We start from the raw sequence: 19,817 nt of genomic DNA, 5'->3' as shown, positions 1-19,817 counted from the left end.
CTCCCGCTACCGATCGAACAATAAATGATTTTTAAAAAGAATAACTGCAAATAACAAAGTTGTTCATGGAATGCAAAACAATGTTGTAGACAAAATACCATAAACAACGATTAACCTTACTTTTTAAGTATAATCTTAGTTTAGAGAATTGACTGAGCTTGATTCCCAGTACCAAAAAAAGAACAAACGAATGAAAGAGACAGAAAAGAAAATTGAACCAATAATAATCTCATAGGAAAAATTCATTAGGTATAATAAAATAGTCCTAGGGTATAACATACCATGAACATGTCAGGCCTAGAATTAGAGCACAGATCTCGCTGGTGGGAGTTCAACCTCACGGGTGGGTGATAATGTTTTACCTCATGGATTGAACTATAGCACTAATCGTGTTCTTTGCTCTGGAATTTTCTTTGAAAGTTTGATGGCAACACATCAAGTGGACACACCTAGCGCCTGTTTTTTATAAAGTAAGAACAAATACATGTTATTTTCTAAGTGTCTGGAAAATTTCAGAACCATCAGGTACAAAAGATATTTAGGATTTGACAGGGAGAGCAAAATAGCAGAGGTCATTAGGAAACTGAACACAGTATTTAAGACAAGGTCATGGTCTACTTAGAAACATTGAACATGAGTAATGCTCACTTAATTGGTGAGCAAATCTGGACAGCTTTTGGAAGAATATCTGTGGGTAGAATGAAAATGTACATTCTTATGCTTTATGGCAGTATCTCACAGAAGATATAGCTGCTTTAATTAAACAGGGAGTTCAATTACCTTAACTCCTTGGAATTTTAAGAATACTCTGTAACAGGATTTTACTAGAGAAACAGATATAACAGAAGATATACAGACGCATAAGAAATTATGAGATTGGCTTACGATGTCAGCCAGAGGGCATCTGCACACTGGAGACCAAAGGATTCGGTCCAAGGTCTGGAGCTCACTGCAGTATGCCCTGCAAGTCCGTATCAGGAGGCCTATAGGTCTGTGATTGGAGGCTGATAAGTCTGCACTACAGGGGTGGAGGATCCAAGGCGGAAGCTGAGGAGTGTGCACTAGAAGCCAGGAGATGACGTCCAAGCTAAAGGACAGTCTCCAGGTGAGTACTGGATCTCCTCTGGAGAGTGGAAGCAAGCCCACCCTTCCTCATTTTGCTTTCATACTATCTAGTTAATGAGCTGCCCTAGTGGGTTCTCTTCACTAGGGTGTAGAATTGCTGAGTCGACTTAGTTAAGCTTCTGGACCTCTCAAGTTGACATCGTCAACCCTTACACGCAGTTTATAGGTGCCTGTTTGTTGCTGTGCCTGTCACAATAAAGCTTCATTGAAAGATGGCATAATCTCCTATGGTAACATATCTCCTGAGATTCTAGTACCAGAGCAGTGGGCACGCACCCTGGTGGGCAGTGCTGGGGCCCTGGACTGAGAGTGTGGCTCATAGAATCTCTTTTACCTGCTGGATGACTATGTCTGGATTGTGGCCTGTGACCAGGGGTCCCTCCTGTAGGAAACTTGTGTATCTACACTGGTGGACCCTGTGTCCTGTCCGGTTGTCCACTCCCAGTCATGCAGGGCAGTCCTGAAGAGTTAGGGAGAGAGAGTGGAGACCACCCATGGGCCAGGGACTTTCTTACCTGAGGCTAGGACATTTGTCCAGACACTTTCCCAGAGGAGTTGTAATTGGAAGGCCTCAAGCAAGCTGGTAGGAGTTCTTCAGGTCACATGACTGAGCACTGCCATGGTGGCCCATCTGCAGACATGGCAGGGTGAGGGGCAGTGGGACTCAGCATGTGGGCGTGTCTGGCTGTCCTTGGGAAGGTGTTCATTAAGAGGAGGGTGTGTGAGGCAGACATCCCAGTTGGCTGCACTGACCACCGGGCAGAGAGGATTGAGACCTGGAAACTGAGTGACAGCGCCCGGGTTCTTTCTGTAGGAGGAAGTTGGGCTTAGGGCTAAGAGAGGGACTAAGGCAGCATGGAGTAACGTGTCTTCGCTGTGATGGCCTTGCAGGAGGGTGGGCATCTGTGCACCTCCAAACTGACACAAGGAACGTATAGCTTTGGTTCTAAACATTCAGTCAGGGATGGGGCATGACAGAACTACAAAAGTCAGTCCAGGTGTCTACTTTCTGTAGCATGAAATGCTTAGTTCTGAACTCAAACTAAAACCACCCATACTAGAAGACTAAGACTAGGGGCCGGCCAAATAGCTCAGCGGATTAAAGCACCTGCTTAGGCAGACGCAGGGACCAGGAGTTCAATTCCCAGGCCTGTCGTGCCAGCCCCGCCCCCAGCGCATGCTGAGACGTGATTGAGTCTGGGCATGGTGGCGCACACCTGTAATCCCAGCACTTGGGAGGCTGTCAACAGGTGGATCATTCCGAGTCCGATCTGCGTGGTGAGACCTTGTAGACCCTGTCCTAAATACAAAAGAGAAAGAAAGAAAGAAAGAAAGAAAGAAAGAAAGAAAGAAAGAAAGAAAGAAAGAAAGAAAGAAAACTAAGACTTTTACCAATGAAGACAAGATTTCTATCAACACATTTATGTATTTTTTATTTTTTCTTTTAAAATGAAACAACAATGAAACAAAAATTTCAAAGCAAGATAGGTGGGTATCGATGGTTATTGTGTATTGTCATCTTCAAAGTAGGTGCTCAGATTACAAGATATAGTTATGAAAAATTGAACAGTGTAAGCATAAATCTTTTCAGTGAACTAATAGAAATTAGTAGTGCAGCTATCTTGTGTGTGTGCGTATTTGTGTGTCCTTTTCCCTTTCTTCTCCTTTCCCCATCCTAGTTTCTCTTCCCCTTTGGTCAGCATTGTGTGCTGTTCTTACCGACCAGTTACTGTCATCTCATCTGTCTTCTTCTTCTCTCCCCTCCTCTTCCCTCTCCTTCTTTCTGTTGTTTTTGTTTTTGTTTTTGTTTTTGTTTTTGTTTTTGTTTTTGAGACAGTCTTGCTCTGTGAGAAATGCTGGCCTTGAGCTCACTGTGTAAGGCAGGCCAGCATACACCTTGTGGGCATCCTAGTGTCTCAGCCTCCTCAGTGCTGGATTACAGATGTGCGCCACCATGCCCAGCTTATTTCATCCTCCTCCTCATCATCATCATTTCTATCTATAAAACCAGACCCTTTGCATATTCTTTTGAGAGTGTTTATTCTGGGCAGCTAAAATTGGTGATTTTGCTGGGTGATCATCCTTGGTTATTTTTGTTTGTTTGTTTTGTTTTTGGCAGAATCAGGGATTGAACTCAGGCCCTTGCGCTTGCCAGGGAAGCGCTTATTCCACTGAGCCATCTCCCTGGCTCTCATCCTGTTTTGGCTTAAATGCCGTTTTCTTTCATACTTGATAAGCCTCAGCTTACCCCTCAGGTTGATACTGGCTGTTAGGCATTTTTGAGATATCTGAGTAAATCCTAAACTAGCTGTTTTTCCCTGAGAGACTGTCAGCTTCATGTCACTGTGACAGAATTCTTGAAAGTATTTATTTGACTAAGTTTTAGGGACCCCCACCCATGCATGATCCCTGGGCCCAAGTGCTCTGCAGACGTGGTATTGTGTGTGATGAGGTGAGACCACGGCATGGTGGCTGGGAAGCCTAAGACTGAGGAGGATGCCAAAGTTGTGTGCCCCACAACCTGAACCCTGTCACGAGAACGTTCCACATACAAGTTGGACCCCCTCCCTACATGCTGCGCTGAGACTCAGAGCTTAACTCACGGGCCCTTAGGAAACATTGGTGATCCCGACCATTGCAGGCAGCAATGGGCAGAGCCTCTGGGGTGGGCCTTGTGTTTCTGCCGAGCACAGCTGTTTGTGTTGCTACTAGTTTCTTGCCACATACGGAGCTATAGAATGGCTCAGCAGCACTGAGGGGCCTCACTGCAGAGGACGTGAGGGAGCCAGTGTGAAGCGGGCGCTTTGCCTTTCCAGCCTCATCTTACGAGTTCACCTTCTTGACTGTGTTAACTGTAGCATGTGTCCATCCATTCTCCATCCGTCACTTTAAAATTCATTTCCAAGTAGCCACAGATAGCAGTACCTGCCGTATTCTTAGGCGCTCCTTTGATTAATCAAGAATTACACAGATGTATTTTCATATCCCTCCCTTGCACAATCAGTAAGCACAGTACTTAATCGTATTGTAGATCACTTTGTATTGCAGGCCACGGCCCTTCTGTCCCACGGCTTTCACCTGCGCCTTCCGCACTGGCATCAGCTGGCACCCTGTGCCCATGGGTAGCACTCACCTCTTGTGGGCTCTGCAGCTGGGTTGTGTGCGCGAAGCTTGAGTTCTCAGATTCCTTATAAGACACCTGCCGGTCATAGGATGTAGCTGCGCAGCACTAGCTCTTTTCTTGCTTCTGACTATTTCTTCTTTCCACTTTGGGTCCAGAGTGCCCCTCCTCCTACCTGGCTGGACGTGGAGCAGGCTTCAGATGGACTTGGGATCTGCCTTTTGCACGGCACTGACACGAATCGTGGTGTGGTTCTCCAGCTTGGACCATGTTGATGAGTGTGGCAGTTCAGAGCCTAGCTTAATAGATGACATGAGAGCTATGTATGTATAAAGTATATGTAAAGATGGATCAGCAGACATCAACTTTTATTCCCTATTTTGTATTGATCCACTTACAATGAATAGCTAGCAAGTGTCTTCTTATTTTCCACCCGGCCCCGTTCCAGGTGCTGGGGAGAGAGTAGGAAACAGTTCCTGTGTTTGTGGACTCACTGTTTCTGAGGGGGGCAAGGCTAGACAGTAATGAAGAGGAATAAACAAAACACATGGTGTGATCAGTGCTGAGGAGAAGCCGACCCAGGACATGCCGGTAGCAGAGAGGCTTGATGGCGCACCTCGGTCCTGCAGGAGCAGACTCTGGCCCTGCGTGTTGGAGGGTGGAGAGGGACACTCACACTCAGGCTCAGCCTGCCAAGCTGAGTAGGGGGTGTCGCGGGCCCTGCGACGACCAAGAGGACAGAGGCTTAGTATGGGGGTGCTATGGTTTGGGTCTAGATGTTCCCCAAAGCTTCACAGGGTCATAGAGGTTTTTGGGGGGTTGCTGAATCCAAAGTTTGTGGTTGATATGTGATGGAGTGTGTGACTGCTGCATCCACCCTGGAGCAGGTAGCCTGCATACAATATAAAGGACAAAAGGAAGCCTGCCCTTTCCCTCTCTCCCCATGTCCTGTTGCTTTTACTGTCTTTCCTTGTTGCTTTTCTACCTCTGTCCACCATGAACAGTTGCCCCTCTGCCCTGTGCCACCATGCCTTGGAGCCAGCCTGTTATGGACTGAAACGTCCACAAACTGAGCCAAACGAACCTACACCTGTTAACTGTGAGTGTCAGGTATTTTGTCTCATCAAAAGGAAAAGTAAGCCAGGGTATGTCCTTGGTCATGTGTAGAATGAGAGGACAGCCAGCCAGCAGTGAGGAAAGTGGCACTCCATCTGATGAGAGCAGAGCTGCCTTCCCCAGTGAGGCCCTGAAGGAGCAGGCTGGGAGGAAGAGCCATGCTTTGTTTTCTTTGACCACGATGACATGCACAACAAACGCTGCCATTTCAACCGTTTTAACCCTATGGTGCGGTGTCAAGTGTGCTCTCAGTGCTGTGCAGCCATGGCCACTGGCTGTTTTCCAGCCTTTTCCCTCAGCCCCAGCTGGGGCTCTGAAGTGCACAGCCAGTTCTCAGGTCCACATGCCCCTGTGTGCCCGGCCTGAGGCCCCTAACCACTCCTAACCAGTCTCAGGTGAGGGCCAGGCTGAGGGTCTCGGGGAGCGGAGTCGTACCATGGTAGTCTTGGCTTCCCTCATAGTCCAGCATGTGTGGGGGCAGACCTCTACTCCTGCTCATTCTAGCAACTGTCCACGTAGTTATTCCTCTGTGGGTGGCACTGATTATGCTGTGCTTTGAATGTGTCCCTAAGTTTCATGTGTTGAAAATCCTGTCTTCAATGCGACCACAGTGAGAGGCAAGACCTGAAAGAGGCAGTGGGCCGATGTGACAGTGCACACCTCTAGTCCTAGCTGAAAGCCCCAGATCCCATCTCCAGTACAAAAGAATAAAATACTAGAAAATGAATACACAAGTAACTGGGTGAGGGCAGAGCATTCCATCTGCGCTAGGCCAGTGTGCCTGGCTTCCGGCTACTCCACATCCGCCCACGCTAGTGCCTTCCATCCTGCCTGTCTACTTCTAAGTAATCAACTAGGAGGTAGACAGGATTCTCACACTGAGGCTTTGACAGGAAGTCCCCTAGGTGCTAGCAGTGTGGGCGTCTTCTGGTGCTTGCTTAGTGCTCATTGCTTATTTCCTCTGGAGAAATGTTTATCAAATTATTTGCTTGCTATCTTCCCTTTTTCTTTTATTTGCTTACTTTTTAATTTTGATTTTTTATTAAGTCATAGGAGTTTTTAGACATTATGAATGTTAAGCACATCTCAGATATGCAGTGGCAAACATGCCATTCTGTAGACTGTCTTCATTTTCCTTATAGTGTTGATGACATTGCTACTGTTTTCAATATAGCTATGTTTTTTATTACTTGGGTTTTTTTTTTTTTTCTTTTTTGCCATGTTGAAGGAACCATTGCCTTTTTTCTGCTAAGAGTTCTATAGTTTGCACCCTTAAATTCAGGTATTTGTTCTGTTTTGAGTTAACTTTTATATGTGGATACGGTAAAGGTCCAGCTTCATTCTTTCCATGTGGACATTGGTTTTTGCATCATCCTTTGCTGAAGACAGTGTTCTTTACACATCCAACAGTCTTGGCATCCTCATCAAAACAATGGACCGTAGACGCAAGAGATTATTTCCAAACTTTTAATTCCATTCCATTCTCTTCTTTTGCCCATCTATCCCTGCGCCAGTACCACATAGTGTTGATTATATAGTGTTGCAGTAATCTTTACAAGTGGGAATTACAAGTCCTCCAATCTTGTTATTCCCCTTCAGAATTGTTTTACTATTCAAGATTCCTTGGAATTCTGTATGAACTTGGGGGTGGATTTTTCCATTCCTGCAAGAACAAGAAAAGGAAAAAAGCACCACTAAAATTTTGATGGAGTTTGTGTTCAGTCTGTGCATTGCCTGGGGAAGTTTTGACATCTTAACAATATTAAGTCTTTCAAGGCATGAAAATGGGATGCATTTCTGCTTATGTGGGTCATGTGTAATATGTTTCAGCAACTTCTCTTTACTTTTATGCGTAACTCTTGCAAATGCATTGTTAAGTAGTGTACTCTTTTTTGATGCTCTTATAAGTAGACTTGTTTTCATTTCCTTTTCAGATTCATCATTAATTTGTAGCTATACAGCTGACTTTTGTGTACTGACTCTGTATATTGCAGTTCTGGTGAGATTAGTAGTTTTTTAATAAAATAATTTAAAAATGCAGTCATCTCTGTGAGTGTAGTTTTACTTCTTCATTTCTAGGTCAAGTTAAATTTGAGACACTGATTAGACTCCAAATGGAGGTATCCAGTAGGTGGAACCATGGAGGTTGGAGTCGAGGAGATACCCAGGGCTGAAGTAGGAAGAGTGAGGCCCCTGAGGAGCAGACATGTGCACAGGGAACAGCAGTGCTGGTGGAGGGACCTGGGAGTAGCCTGGCCTTGGGCCCAGGGTGGAGGGGTTGGATGCTTTCCTTCTCCCCCTGTGGCTCCAGTGGAGCAGCGCCCCACAGGGGAGCCCCACAGGCTTCTTCAAGCTGACTCCACAGAGCCACCTGGGCCTGCAGGGTCTCTATGCAGGAGGGCCTGGGGGAAAGGGTGGGCTCAGTGTGGGCCTCAGCTGCTCCCAGGGACTCGCGTAGGAGCTTGCTGAGTTGCTGCACGTTTGGTGTCAGAAACACAGGAGAGCCAGCAGCCGGTGTTGCAGAGCATGGTTACACAGGCAGGCAGCTGCTGGGTTAGCCGTCACTCTGTAGAGTTGCGCCTTTTTTGAGACAGTTCTAGCTGTGCAGTCCAGGCTATTCTCAAAGTGGGCAATGTCCTGCCTCCGCCTTCTGAGTGCTGGGAACTATACATGCTGGGAACTACGCACCCAGCTCAGAGTGCTCCCTGAATGTCTTTTTGATTCATGTGCCTTCTTCACTCTTCTTTTTTCGCCTTCCCCTTTGAGTCCGTGACATTTTGCCAGCCTGCTGTCCTTTGGCACCTTTAGTTCTTCCAGTTCTGTGCATGTTACCCATTCAGTGTGAGTGCGTGTGCAGGGCGAGGCACTCACATGGAGCAGCTGGCTGCCTCGAAGTTCCCTTAAGAACTACAGATGTGCATAAGTCGTGCAAATCATTTACTTACACACACACCCAGTGAATGTACATTAGGCTGAACATATTACCAAATCCTTAAAGAACAGTCCCTTCTAGCCAATGGAATTACAGAGCATTGGTATGCATATTTCTAATTATATATATACTTCAATAGCATTCACATTTTTGCATTTAGAGTACATTTCTTACTAAGTCTCTTAAGAAACTGCACAGTTCTGCGTAATAGCAGGTGCCAGCACCCGAATAGAGGTCTGGGCTTTTGTGTGATTGGACTTGCTGGGCACTTAGGCCCCAAAAGCTGTGGGGACAGCCCAACCCCCTGCTCGGTGGAGAAAAGGGAGATTGCTGGCTGACTGAGGAGCAGGCAGGGGAGCTGTGCTGTTCTGCCTCGCACCTCCAGTACCAAGTTGGTTTTGGAATAGCCTCTAAATTTCTGTCTCTTAGACTACTTTTTCTGGGAATAAAAAGGTTTTTTTTCTTTGATATATGCCTAAATGTTGATTTTTAAATGATGCAACGTTAAAAAAAAAAACTTACTAAGGTTTATTTCTGTGGGAAAGTTTCTTTTTATATTTCTGACTGTTTTCTGTTCCTTCTCTTGCAGTCTGAGCCCACACGAACATTAGTCATGACGAGCATGCCATCAGAGTAAGTGCTGGCTGTTTTGCTAATGCTGTCTTCCATGGGAAGCTCAACCTTTGCTCCTACAGCCTGAGGTTCCTTCTCAGCAGTCACAGATCTGCACTCTGTCATTTTCAGCCGGGGACTGACATGTGCATGAGAAGTCATGGCTCCACGTATGCGGTCTAGTGCGTGCAGCATTTTATTTACGCGGCATTAACAGGTTCTGCACCCAGCCACCCAGATCTGGGGCCTGAGTGAGTTTAATTCATAATGGCTTTGCTTGTCCACCCTCACTCCATAGATACTCAACATGCAGAAAGTCAGCCAAAACATTTTCCTTGAAGATCTTAAAGAACGCAGTGGCGGGAGGCTCTCCACACACACTGAAGGCACCGTCTGCGTCGTGCGGAAGGGTTAACTGTTGCTGGCCTGCGCTTATCTCTCTCACACATTGAGCGCAGCAGACAGCGTCCAACAAAAACAGAGGGCCAGCGTCTTTGTAACAGATTTTTGAATGCTTGTTAAAGGAGAAAACCATACTTTTTATATCAATCATAGGTTTTGAAGTTTTCATACATTCATCAAAACCCTGGGACCGTGGAGTGAAAGTGCGCTGCGCTGCAGGAAGAGTGCCATGGCCGCTCTGTGTCAAGGTCCTTTTCCTGCCTGTGGCACAGAAATGAAAAGATTCGAGCTTAACTGCATGCTGCACATGAGGCATAGACAGAGAGCAGTGTATGAAGGATGTTGGGTGCGTGCTGTGAGGTAGATGGAACATTTTATTAGTCTCATACCAAAATCACGGCTTAAGAGCCTGCCTTGCCAGCGCGAGATCCTGGGTTTGATCCCTGGTACTAAAAGTAAAAACAAACAAACAAAAAAAAAACCAGAAAGAAAGAAATTAGGGTTGAATTTGTGCATAATAGTTTTTTTTAAAAATTCATATTTGGACCTTAAAAACAAACAATAATTATTTTCTCCTTAAAGGTTTTAAAAATGAACCTTTTCCTTCAGGCCATATTCTTGTTGCTGATTTGGGGTTTTTTTTGTTTTGTTTTGTTTTTGTTTTTGTTTTTATCTTCGATTTCTTGTGCATCTTAAGAACAAGATGTGGACGTTACGACCCTGCGTTGAGGGATCATGTCTACAGGAGACACTGTTACTTGTGACGTCATAATTGTTGGCCACTGCAGACCTGAAGAAGTCTGTATCCACATTGAAGTGCTCTAGAGATCTATCTAGTTTATAAATTTTTACTCCTTTTTGCTTTTGATTAGGTTTCTTTTGTCCTTTTTGTATTTATTTTTTCCTAAACCTTTTCATGATGATGATAAGCACAGCTTCTCAGTTCAAGCTGGGATAGGGCCAGCTCTTGACTGTTTTCGCTCATCTTCTCCATCCTGCAGAGCTCTAAGAATCAGACAGTGGGATATGGTTTCACCCTGGGTCTCACAGGCAGATCAAGCCCTGGAGATAAGACCTCGAGGCCTGTGAGGCGGAGGAAGAGCCCTGAGGCAGCGGGGTCAAGAAGGGACAGTCACAGCCTCTGTCCTCTCGGAATAGTGAATAACAACGCACAGAGCAGAGCTGCAGTTCTCAGCTCCCTGACTACACCAGGCACAGTGCAGCCTAAATGGCCTTGCACATCCTTTGGTTTCTCTTGGGATCTCCAGACCTCACAGGGAAGAGTGTGATGCAAAGAAATAAAACTGGAGCTATTGGAAAAGCTGCTGCTAAGGGAAGTGAGGAGAACCGAGAGCTGCTTAGAAAGGATGTTAGCTAGAAAGACTACTTAAAGCACCAAGCAAAAGGTCCATGCAGCATTATGAGAGTGACAGACCAGAAGGGAAAAAATAATGAACTTTAAAATGAATCCAGTACCACCATCAAATTTGCCCTAAGATTTGATACAAAAGTCTAATAAAAAGGTTCTTTTTCTGTTATCATAGAAAACTATGTGTGACACTTAAAAATGTATTTTCTAAATAAAGTAAGTAAATAAGAACTCCGGTCCAGACCACACAGGTTGGTTCCAAGGTACATGGGCAGAGAGAAGCTCGAGTGGACCGGAGGGCACACATGGACGGGGCCTGGCTCCTGCTGTGTCACTGGGGGAGCCACTTACAGCCTCAAGCCTGTTTCCTCAGCCAAGTTCCCGTTCAGATGTGCAGGGTTTTCAATTTCCCTGGATTTCATGTTATGCGACCTTATTAAGGAATGAGGGCACGAGCATTGATCAAAGCCAATGTGAAAGTTCACTGTCCAGATGTTTATTGCTCTCCTTGATGTTGATGAGCAGCAGTCACACTCGTCAAGGTTTTTGTGTTCTTTTTCTCCTGCTAGGAAGCAGAGCATCGTCATGCAGGTGGTGGATACCCTAAAGGGCTTCTCCTTGGCGCCTGAAGTTTGTGACACAACCACACATGTGCTGGCTGGGAAGCCGCTGCGCACACTGAACGTGCTGCTGGGGATTGCGCGTGGCTGCTGGGTGCTCTCCTATGAGTGGGTAAGCCTGTCTCTGACCCTGGATGGTGGGGTCCCTGAGTTCTGGGTGCTCTTCTGAGTGGGTAAGACTGTGCCTGACCCTGGGTGGTGAGGTCCCCCTGAATCCTGGGTGCTCTTCTGAGTGGGTAGCCTGTGCCTGACCCTGGGTGGTGAGGTCCCCCTGAATCCTGGGTGGGTGCTGCCCTGAGTGGGCAAGCCTGTGCCTGACCCTGGACAGTGGGGCCCCTGAGTCCTGGGTGCTCTTCTGAGTGGGTAGCCTGTGCCTGACCCTGGGTGGTGAGGTCCCCCTGAATCCTGGGTGCTCTTCTGAGTGGGTAGCCTGTGCCTGACCCTGGGTGGTGGAGTTCCCTGAAGGAAGGCACCAGGGGTTCATGCCCCACAAGGAGCAGGGTCCCTCTGGGTAGAAGAGGGTAAAGCCTTGAAGCAGGACCTCAGATGCTACAGGTATAAAGGGGGTCAGAGCCGACTTGGACTGGAGACCTCCAAGTGTGTTTCCTCACACTCAACTGAATGTTGCTTTATGTTTTACCAAGAAATAATGTGACCATTGCTACTGATGCTTAAAAAGCTGAAAGAATCCAGTGATTTGGTCGGGGAGATGGCTCAGTAGAGTAAGCGCTTCCCTGGCATGTGCCAAGGGCCTGAGTTCGATCCCCAGTTCCACAAAAAGGGGAGGGGGTGCTGGAGAGATGGCTCAGTGGAATAAGTGCTTCCCTGGCAAGCACAAGGGCCTGAGTTCAATCCCTGGTTCCACCAAAAAAAGAAAAGAATCCAGTGAATGTTTTTACAGATGGATTTACTTAGGATGAAACTTGTACGTTTATTCCCATTTGTGTATGTTTTGTCCTGTACATGTCTACCCATAACATCATTTGTCCTTATTTCTGTGCGTTGAAGATACTTTTAAAAACACATCACCATTCATAAGTTATGAAAACTAGGCAGTCTGTTATCTTTGTGTTCTGACTTTGACCCTCCATCTCCGATCAGTCTGCAGCACCACTCTGATGGGTGAATCGTAACGTGTTGCTTAATACAACTTTCCGCCTCCTGCACCTGCCACGCAACGTATTGTGTTTATTCTGTGTTCTTTAAAACAGCAGAATTACCCCATGCAAATGCAAACAGAGTATAGATGTACTCGTAAGACTGGCTCTAGTCTTTTTCCCATGTCATAATGTAATGCTGCAGCTTGATTATAAGGGATTTAAAGTCACGAAATGTGAAATCTTGAAATCCTAAGCGAAGTTACTGTTTGCATTGGAGGCAGCTGGGACCATTTACCTAATTATGTTTTAGCACTGCTTTGTGTTCATTTGTATGCGACACAGTTTATAGCCAGCTTCAGTGAATGGACTCATGGTTTCTTCCCAGAGTGTCTCTGACAGTCCTAGTCCTCTCTCCTGCGTTTGGTTTCAGAGTCCTCTCTCTATCATGAAGGTGTGCATCTAGGCTGGATTCTGTCCTCAGTCTTCTCTGCGCAGCAGAATGCCAAGCAGCCTGAGAGTGCAGACAAGAGAACATAGCAATTACTATTGATTTGGGAAGCTGTCCCACTAGCTACACATGGAAACAGAACTGCATGCAAGTTTAGGTCACAGTAAAATTGCAGGGAGTCATAGGAGACGACAGAGTGGGCAGCTGGAGACGCTGGGCTGGAGTGGTCGCATCCAGGCCAGACTCCATCCTGGGGAGATCACCCCGTGTGCTGTACACTGGATTGACAAGTATGTGCACAGCAGGGTGAGGAGAAGCCAACTGAGATTCGAGAGGAAGAAACATCACGTGCAGCACAACCGACACATCGCCTGGGGAACTCAGGGCTAGTCCCTGGGCTTGACAGGTTGTCAGGCTAAAACGTCTGCTGTCATAAGTCTGGAATGGCATGTGCAGGGCCGGCATGCTAAAATCTGTACAGCACAATTAAAAAACAACCAGCCACACATAGAGCACACACTGTCTGTGGACTGAAGACCACAGTGCAGAGCCCTAATGCCCCACAGTGCTCACGGGGGCAGCACTTCCTCAGTCTACTTCTGAGTGGTCTTCTCCGAAGGTACAGACAGATGTTGCATCCTCTGAATATGGCAGCCACGACATTATGGGGTTGGTGGTGAGGGGAGACTCTGAAAACGTGGCCACAAAGTATGGTGTGTGGGTCTGGCACGGGTGATTCCTTGGAGAAATTAGTCCTTTCTGCAGGACTTGCACAAGCAAAGCAAGGAACCTTGACCTGTGCCATGCTCAGTGTACAGCTGGTTCCTCAGAACAAATCAAGGCTAAGTGCACCCAGCTCTTCACCGGGAACACTGGAGAAAAGCCATGGCCTTGGCTTATGGAGCCCTGTGGCGTGGCAGCAAAGGCATGCGCTCTAACGGACCACTGCTGATCAATTAGGCTTACCAAAATTGAATAATTGTACTCAGATGCTGTAAAAGAAGACTAGTCATATTCCTTATAATTGCAGATCTCATGTCTGGCTAAGGACTTAACATCCAGAATGTGTAGAGAGCTCTGGAAACTAGCCAAGAAAGCAACATAAGGGCCAGGGAGATAACTCAGTAGAATAAATGCTTGCCTGGCAAGCGCGAGGTCCTGAGTTCAATCCCCAGTACTGCAAAAAAGAAAGAAAGAAAACCTAAATAAAAGTCAGCACCCGGTGTTTTTTTTTTGTTTGTTTGTTTGTTTGTTTGTTTTGTTTTGTTTTTTTTAACATTTTATCAAAGATACACCAATGTCATGAACATGAGAAAAGGTGCAATAATACTGCTCACTAATGAAATTCAGTTTTAATCTGTAGTGAGACACTGCAGCTTATTTATTCTCATAGATAGAATTAAAATTCCCAGCAACCCGCTAGCAAGTCTGGGCAGCTAGAACTCTAGTAGGCTGCCTGTGGTGGTAGGAGATCGCATGCCCCTCTGGAAGTGGCAGCAGCTTCTTGTGAAGCAGAATGCGCTCGCTGGTCGCCGTGCAGGGCTGGTGCTGTTTTCACTTGCAGTCACCCAAGCCTGGAAACAGTACAAATGCCCCTCCATGGGAAGAGGGGTGAGCAAACAGTCTACCTGCGAGGGACCGCTGCTCAGGATGAAGAGAAACGACAGCACACAAACGCAGATGCTTCTCTTGGAGCTGGTGTGCATCTCCATTCAAGTTCCACTTGGGGCATGCTGGGAAAGCCAGGCTGTTAGGAAGGATAACGGATAAGCAGCCGCCAGGAGTGGAAGTGGATGGAGCAAGGGCTGAATGCAAAGGGCAGCCCTGGCTACACCTGGGAGGTGCTGGAATCACTGTGTGAACACATGGATGACGCTAGGCAGAGGCACACACGCGTGCACATGCAGTTTGATTGCTTGCAGACTTCTTGTGATATGGTCACCTGATGTGGCTGTGCTAAAAACAACACTTGTACCTCCTGGTGCTGTGGGTCAAGAGTAGATTTCTGTCCAGCAGTTTCTCATCCTCCTGGATCTTCAGCTACTGCCTTTCCTCAGCACTTGGTCCTGATCTCATCTCTTCTGCCTTAGAATTCTTTTCATGACATTAAAATTAAGTAACATCTTCTGGGTTTCTCAGTCCCCTCTCTGGCATGACACAAACCCTCACCTGTCTCTGCTGTCCCCAGGCACCAGTGCAGGGCCTGCAAGGGCACTGATACCCACTGCACGCTTGTATTAGTTATGCTGTGTCTCACACTGTGTACAGGTTAGCAAGTGATTATAAAGCCAGCACCATGGTGCGGCAGCCCAGACCAAGGAGAACATCACGGGCATGCTAGAGGCCCTGGCACAGCCCTTCTCCACATCTTTAGTGGAGCTTGCTGTCTTGCCCTCGTGGTTGTCAGCCTCTTGCTTTTCCTTGGTAGCATTTGGAAATGGAGCTCATACTGCATGTTTCTCTGTCTTTTTTATTAGTGGATTCATATAGAGCCATGTTGGAATTAGCAGAATTTCAAAAAGTAGTCCTGTGTGCTGCTCATTTGACACCGGTTCCCCAGGGACAGGAGGGACATATTCTCTCAGAGGAGGCTGCAGGCTCCAAGCATGGCTCCTAGAGCCAAGCTCATCTTCTACTGGGCCCCCCTCGTGCTGCCCATGGGACCCAACTACAGGTCCAGGCCTCTGAGGTCACACAGGTCCTGTGAAGACCCACTCCAGACACAGACTCCTAAGAGACAGGGTGGCCCTGAGCTTCCTGTGTGGAGGGAGAAGGCAGGAGCCCTTAGGAAGGGTGGCCAGGGCTAGTGATGATCTCCTAACGTAGGCCAGGCTCCTCCTGCTGCTTAGCATGGCCTCCCAGCTTTCACTCTTGGGAAGCTACTTCATTACCCACCCAGGGTGGTAGCATACAGCTGGCCTGCAGTCCTAGTGTTGCATGTGAGACCACACAGATGCTTATGCTAACCCAGGATTTCACATCATTCGTGTCCCCATGTGGCTGGAATACTGGACAGATTGTGGTGTTTTTACTTGACACTTCAATGCCTCCTTATTTTATCGTTTATGTTTTATAAAAAGTTTATTTCAGCTCACAATTCAGAAACAGTTTCAAGGCTAGTGACAGTCACTCCTGAGCCCCTCTTCTCCCTGACCTGGTGGCTCTTTCTCATCTCCTGGCCACTCCTCCCTCACAGCCCAGAGTGCCAACTGCCCAGAGTCATGCCCAGCCTCCTTCCTGCAGTCACATTCCCAGCCTATTCCTGCCCAGCCTCCTTCCTGCAGTCACATCCACATGCCAAGTCCCACACACAGACACCCACTCTCTGGTAGAAGACAAACCCATATCATCTAGCAGAAACTTGTGCCACATGGGCTTTCACCCTTCCAGATTAGAATCCCAAGTCCCTGACTTTAGGCAGAATTTATACATCAGTGACTCTCATAGTTAAAAACAATGCTCTGACCTCTAGATCTCCTTGAAGATGCTTATATATTTAAGATTTGCACTCATGTCTGTGCTCAACATGTTAAATTTTACCTGATCTTCCTTGGCCTCAAATAGGTACTGTGCCTCCTCCTCCTCCTCCTCTCTCTCTCTACTCTGGCCTTGCCAGAAGTTGAGAAGAATCCTTCATTCCCCACCATCCCCGATCTCTGCTATCCCTGACTTCATCAGTTCTACTCCCATGTCATGCATGCCTGTAACTGCCCCTCACTGCCACTGTCCCTCCTGTACGTGCTGGTCTCCCTTACTCTCGGAAGCAAGAGGAGACTCCAGGCATCAGTGTCCTCAAGTCATCATGCATCATACGTCACCAACGCCTGTAACTTCTGCTTTCTGCCCCCGACTCCTCACATCCTGTCCTTTCCCAAAGCTGACCTATTGCACAAACTTAGGTGTCACGGCACTTTGCCCAAAAGTACCTGTGCAGCAATTTGATTAACATGAAGTATCAGGTCCTTACTCAGATGTCCTCAGTTATCTCATCTTTTTTAATGAGGTTTTGTTGCTTGGGAGCCATGTAAATGCTTTCTATGTAGCTGCTCAGGTGATTCTGCTGTGCCTTTTGCTGGCTTGTTCCTGCTACTGCAGTCAGAGCGACCTCTTCCATCCTTAGCCAGTCTGACTTCTTGGCTGCTTTTCTTTCTGGCTGCTGTGCTCACCATTCCCAGCCCACTCACACCCCTTTAGGGTACCCAATGCCCTTTCCAGTCCTCCACACATCTCCTGATATCTCTTTAGGAAAGTCTCTGACATCCCCACCCCCACACAAGTAACAGACTAGGCTATATATTATACAGGTGTAAGTAACATTTGTCCAATTGCCAGTGGCACCTGTGTGACACCTAGCCCACTGTCCCTAGACTGTAGTTAAGTGAGCAGAAAAGCTGGGCCTGCTGTGTTCGCTTCTCCCTCCCTGTGCCTGGTATGGAGGTGGAGGAGGGAAGAGGGGAGACAACCTCAGTTATTGGGCATCTCCACAAAAGCCTCTGTGTTGAATGCTTGCTTGCCCATGGGTTTCAGGGGCAAAGAGTGGATCGTGAGGGGATTCATCCACTGAGGAGAGTGTGAATTTTTGGCATATTGGGCCCTTCACAGGACCTAGTGAAGGGAGTGGATCATGGGATATGGCCTTGGGGACTGTATCTGCCCTGGTCCCCCTTCTGCCCTGGTTACTTCCCTCTGTCTCTGCTTCTTGGCTGGCAGGAGGTGGGCAGTGTTGTTGTGCCACACCTTGCACCATGATGTTTTAGCTTAACCTGAGGCTATGGCCATCGAATGCAACTGCAACCTGAAATCGTGAGCCAAATAGCCTTCTCCTTGGCTGTGCTGTCTTCCTCAGGTGTTTGGTCATGTGATGAAAAGCTAACAGAGTGTCTGGTAATACATTTCATATAAGGACTAACACTGGTGTGTTATACGCTCAGCACCCACCCTAGCCAGTCACTATACTTCCCCCATCCTGCACAAGCAAATATTTCTTTCATTAAGACTCTGTAGGGTAACAGCAGTACTCATCACAACAGAAATACTGAAGAATGCGTTTCCTTTCCTATTTATCGGGAGGCACTATATTTACAGACCTGAGGATTAGAATTGAGCATACCGTTCATTCCACGAACACTGTAGAACATGCTTCATGGCACTGTGGGATGATAAATTTTAATTGACATGAAATTAACAAGGAAAAGCTTTCATAAAGTTTCGAGACCCAGAGAAAGACGACCTTAAGGACTTGGGGCTGGCCCAGAGGCAGGGGGCTGGCCCAGAGGCAGGTGGCTGGCCAGGCCCCCTGAGCCTCCAGGCAAGTGGCCACCAGCACCTCACCTTAGACCTCCATGCTGCAGACCTGGCCTGGTCTGGACACAGGAAGGAGCAGTTCAGAAGCGCAGCATGAAGGGACACATGAGGGAGCACACCGAGAAGAACGAGTCGGATGACCGCCTTTGCTGGGCCGCTGGCATTCCCTCAGGAGCCCTCCTTGCCCTGCAGTGCGGGAGCTTTGGGTGAAGCGGGGCCACCCTGGTGCTGGTCGAGGGCATGGGCCAGCCAGCATGAAATAGGCCCAGGCGGCCAGGAGCCCCAGAGCCTTCCTCCGAGCATGCGCGAGCCTGGAGCTCAGTCAGCACTTGTCAGTGAAACCTGAATTTGGATAGTGAGGAAGCAGTTACCTTAAAATTTGTCCTTATTAGGCCACTAATTAAGGCGGGTCCTTCTAAGATCCAATTTCCAGTAACATCACAGATTTTATTTACCTAGTACCTGATACTAGATTCTTCTACTCTGCGGACAGAAAGCAACAAGCTATTCAAAGAAAAAGAACAATAAAGATTACAGTATAAATGTTACACTGAAAACATCTGTATCACATATTTGTAAATACTTACAGCCAGCTCTGCCTAGACTCTTCTACATTTCCGTTTTTCTGCAATTGTCATTCAGAATGGCCAAGTCAGCATCACGCACACTTTGCAGTCGGTTTGGAACAGGTGACCCCTAAAATTGTGATGAAACCTCAGGCTGCAGCTGAGTTAGGGGTTAGCAGAAGGTGATCCAGGACAGCGCAGTGAGGAGCTGCTGGTGTGCGTCGTCACACAGGTCTGTGTGTCACCCTGACCCAGCTCCCGCACAGCCCTTCTGGCCCCTTGCCTTGGCAAGACAGGCCAGTTTGCAGATGTCAGCCCCTTCTGGTGACCACACCTGCTCCCTGGGGTCCTGTGGCATCCAAGGGATAGCAGCACAGCCCAGGTAACACTGCCTGACCACAGATGCAACAACCTAGTCCTTCAGCAAGCAAGCTGTAAGAACCAACTATTGTCTCCTGTTTCTGTTGCCTTTAAAAGAATAATTCTTGTCCTGGGCCAGTGAATACTTTGCCATAGACCTGTACCAGTGTGCAATAGGCACTCGAGACCAGAATCCCTGAGGTCCAATCCCTGGACGGGGACACGCCCTGGAGGAGGGAACTCGGGCTGAGGCTGGGGAGCAGTGCAGCCCGGAGCACAGGCAGTGGCCTACGGTGGCACTTGGTGGCCCTCCAAGTGCCGGAAAGATGTCTCATTCCTTCCCTAAGGGTAACTCTGTGCTATTTGAAGTGCCACTTTTAACACCACCATGATACTGATGTTCATGGACTTTACTTTTTCACAAACCAGCTAGTGCCACTGCCTCTTGCCTCGTTCCGCTCCTGGAATTGTTTTAAGAAATTCAATAATACAAACATGCTGTACTTCTTTGAAAGAAGGTGGTTGCTACCACCATTAAGAAAGCCACTGCTGGGGCTGGGGAGATGGCTCAGTGGAATAAGCGCTTCCCTGGCAAGCGCAAGGGCCGGAGTTCAATCCCCGGTTCCGGAAAAAAAAACCACTGCATAGAATATCTTAAGTTTAAAATTCCAATGTAGTACTCACCTAGGATTTGCATATAGCTTTAGATAATGAAACTCACAGGCTGCCATTTCCTTTTGGG

The 19,817-nt window shown here is 47.5% G+C and overlaps 1 protein-coding gene across 7 annotated transcripts in view; it reads left to right on the top strand.

Moving 5' to 3' along the window:
• Positions 1-19,817, top strand: part of Mcph1 (microcephalin 1) — a 194,755-nt gene that overhangs the window by 52,213 nt on the left and 122,725 nt on the right. For all 7 annotated transcript variants that reach the window (XR_002818332.1, XR_002818331.1, XM_023702611.1 and 4 more), the window contains 2 exons: positions 8,884-8,927; positions 11,247-11,409. Coding sequence is in view for 5 of the 7 variants with exons in the window: in XM_023702611.1 (XP_023558379.1) it covers positions 8,884-8,927; positions 11,247-11,409 (207 nt within the window). In the remaining 2 variants the exon portion in view is untranslated. The remainder of the gene's footprint in view (positions 1-8,883; positions 8,928-11,246; positions 11,410-19,817) is intronic.

This window comes from Octodon degus, unplaced genomic scaffold, assembly GCF_000260255.1.
Source record: "Octodon degus isolate 3935 unplaced genomic scaffold, OctDeg1.0 scaffold00155, whole genome shotgun sequence".
Classification (NCBI taxonomy): domain Eukaryota; kingdom Metazoa; phylum Chordata; class Mammalia; order Rodentia; family Octodontidae; genus Octodon; species Octodon degus.
The sequence above is the reverse complement of the archived record's forward strand: the minus strand, read 5'-3'. Positions and strand labels throughout refer to the sequence as shown.